Source organism: Austrofundulus limnaeus, unplaced genomic scaffold (genome assembly GCF_001266775.1).
Source record: "Austrofundulus limnaeus strain Quisiro unplaced genomic scaffold, Austrofundulus_limnaeus-1.0 Scaffold948, whole genome shotgun sequence".
NCBI lineage: Eukaryota > Metazoa > Chordata > Actinopteri > Cyprinodontiformes > Rivulidae > Austrofundulus > Austrofundulus limnaeus.
In genome coordinates this window covers 6,286-9,280 of record NW_013953350.1, presented here as the reverse complement: position 1 = coordinate 9,280, position 2,995 = coordinate 6,286, and the positions used below count along the sequence as shown (strand labels likewise).

The window sequence follows — 2,995 nt, the reverse complement described above, 5'->3', positions numbered from 1 at the left end:
GGAGAGGAGCACCAAGCGGACTGACCGGGGAAATCTCCAGTCAGTCCGCCTGGTGGCATTAATCGTTTTAATTGTCAAGTGCCAAAAAATAATCGATTAATGTTTTTCTGACAATTAATTGCACATGATACAATTATGCACAACCCTAATACGTAGAAGAAATTGAAAAAAATGCACATTAATCAAAAGCGTAGTTCTCAGGAGGTTCTATCTTTACATTACCTTCACTTTTAGGTTATTTCAGCAGAAATATTATGTTATTCCTGTAGGAAGTGCTCCAGCTAGCTGCTGCTGCTGCCACCATTTATGTGTACAAAAATCCAACAATTTCCATTTAATCGACCGTGTAATGTGAAATTGATAATGATGTAAATGTATTTTTGAATTGTTTCAAAATTTTTGAGGATTTGGGTGCTTTAGGATGGAAGCAATCCACTTTGGTTTTGACCTCTCAGTCAGTCGTGTCAAGACGAACCTTTATTTTTCCAAACTGAGGTCATTCAAAGAGCTGTCTACAACAGGTAAGATGTTAATTACTCATAATATTTCCACAAATATCCCTTCAAGCATGTACACATTGGTGTTTACAGTCATTGATAGCAGATACTATTGACACTAGGGTCAAACCTCGCCTCTGTAATGTATTTCTTGAGGTAGCCTGTTTTTAAATATTTACAAACTATTAGTGATCCAACAACAAGACCATGAAATGGCCAAGATACCATTATGAACACTTCAATTAACAAAAAATAACAACACTGACGTCTGCGTCACAGCTGATAAATAAAAAATAAAGCTGTGTCTCACCCAGAGCCTCATCATTGTCTTCCGTATCACTTGCCAGCCTGAACAATGTGGGRCTCATCTTCTCACAGCGCTGGTATAAATCCTGACCACACACATACACACAAACTGAATAAACTGACTGACTAAAAGGATGAATGACTGAATAAATAAAATAAAAATAAATAATCAATAAAATGACTGAATAAAAGGAACATTTTGTTTGCTTCACCTGTACGAGTTCAGCGTTGCTCTGATTCGTAGCGGCGCTGTCGTAGTCCTGCAGAAGCTGAGTCAGCAGGGCGACGCTCTCCTTCACCTCCTGGATGGCGTTCACTCGCTTCGACACTTTCTCTGCTCGCCTCTGATCCTGAAACCCAACGCATTTTCGCAAACATCACACGACWGATTGAAACAAGTGCATATGTGTACAAAATTATGCTAAACGCACCAAACTGCAGAAACATTTAACAGTAATGTAGATGAATGCATGACTGTAAAGTTCACCATTAAATGACATCAACAGAGAGTTGGATTATACTTGTTTTCTTTAAAACAAGAGATAATCTACAATAAATGTGTAAAAGGAGCAGGAAGGAGAAAAAGAAGGTGCACCTCTTGGACCATTTCCTTGATGAGTTTGTTGGCAGCTTTTAGGTCGTCGGGGTGTGAGCTGTTCAACAGGCGAGACAGCATCTGACAGAACAGAGTGAAGACCAGCAAACAGCAGAGGTCAACAGTTAGAGGATGAACAGGAAACAAGGTAAAACATTTAGCCTATAACTGTTTATTACATATTATAGGATAAGTCCTTACTTTTGACTTCTCTTCATCCTCAAAGATGGTATTCTTGGGTCTGGGTGGAGGAAGGTTCAACAGTTTGTCAGGCGGCAGCTCTGGGTCTTGTTTAAGGATACCTGACGTACAGGAAAACATGACAAGAAAAAACATTACGTTTTAATTTGTTTCTGTTTGCTTTGGCTGTTTTTTATTTGTTCTRTGCGTTTGATTTAAAAGTTATATTTGGGTATAATAATAACTTAGGTTCATGTGATGGCATGCAGCTTCTTACCTTGTTTCTTAAGCATCTGATAGGCATCAGAGATCTTGGTCTCATCAGGTAAACCCAAAGTCCAGCTGTAGATCAARTCCAAAACTTTCTTCTTCACAGCCTCTGGGGAGCGCGAGCCTAAATACTACACAGGAGGATAAATAAAAAAGAAAGGATGACCAAAGAAAAAAAAAAGAGTGTAACAAACTTTGATGCTCACAAACTCTGGGCAGCCCTACCTTTGGAGAAACKACTTTGATTAGTTCATTAAGGAACCGGAACTTGCCCACCTCGCTGTGGAACCTTTTCCCACAGTTCTTCATGCACGTCTCCAGAACCTTGTTGTTGAAACAGTGAAAACATTTATTTATTTATTTATTTTAGGGGCAGCATTCTTTTAGACGGTGCTATCGTTCTGAATGAGAGATGCTGGTTCGATTCTGAACTTACTACAAGTGCCTGCATGGCCTCCCACTCTTGTGGAGACTGGATCTTGTGGGCCAGGAGCCTGGTGGCCAGCTGAGGTCTGTGACACACGATAAACATGTGATCTCACCAATACACACAATGACTTAAACACTTTTAGAATCTTAAATCAAGATTTTAACATGAAAATCAGTCTTTCTGGAGTAGAAAAGATCATTTCTGATGTTAGATGTCTACAAGTTAATAAGTTTAACTCTACAACAGCCAGGTTTTTGCCACAGGATGAACTTTAAGACCCTTGAGTGGACTCTTACCCCTCTAAATCATTGTTGAGCTGCTCGCAGAAGGCGTGGATGCTGCTCCAGTCTGTCTCTCGGTTCAGTGGGTTTGTGGCTCTGTCTAATTTTAGCAAAATGCATAAAAGGCAACAGAAGAAACAGGACACAATAAATATTAGAACAGAAGTAAAACCTTTGATATGAAATGACAGAAATTTCTGTTCAAATGATTTAATATAGCTTGATTCACATTAAAAAGTTACTAATTTTAGTTTTCTACTCACTTGTGAAGWCAATTTATCTTTTTCTGTTTACAAAATGTAGTTTTTAAACACTAWATGGTAAAAACATGTCTGTTTAATGTTTAACGTCTGTGTGGTCTCTCCCATTGGGCCTCATGCAAGAACCGTTCGTACGCACAGATTTGTTATAAAATTGTGCGTACGAGTGATTTAGG

At 38.8% G+C, this 2,995-nt stretch overlaps 1 protein-coding gene across 1 annotated transcript in view; it reads right to left on the bottom strand.

Moving 5' to 3' along the window:
- Positions 1–2,995, bottom strand: part of LOC106533452 (ADP-ribosylation factor-binding protein GGA1) — a 10,712-nt gene that overhangs the window by 5,480 nt on the left and 2,237 nt on the right. Inside the window, exons 2-9 of the mRNA XM_014029745.1 lie at positions 2,575–2,659; positions 2,285–2,360; positions 2,074–2,172; positions 1,856–1,979; positions 1,600–1,700; positions 1,399–1,479; positions 1,016–1,153; positions 808–889 (exon numbers count right to left, since the gene is read on the bottom strand). Coding sequence (XP_013885199.1) covers positions 808–889; positions 1,016–1,153; positions 1,399–1,479; positions 1,600–1,700; positions 1,856–1,979; positions 2,074–2,172; positions 2,285–2,360; positions 2,575–2,659 — 786 coding nt within the window. The remainder of the gene's footprint in view (positions 1–807; positions 890–1,015; positions 1,154–1,398; positions 1,480–1,599; positions 1,701–1,855; positions 1,980–2,073; positions 2,173–2,284; positions 2,361–2,574; positions 2,660–2,995) is intronic.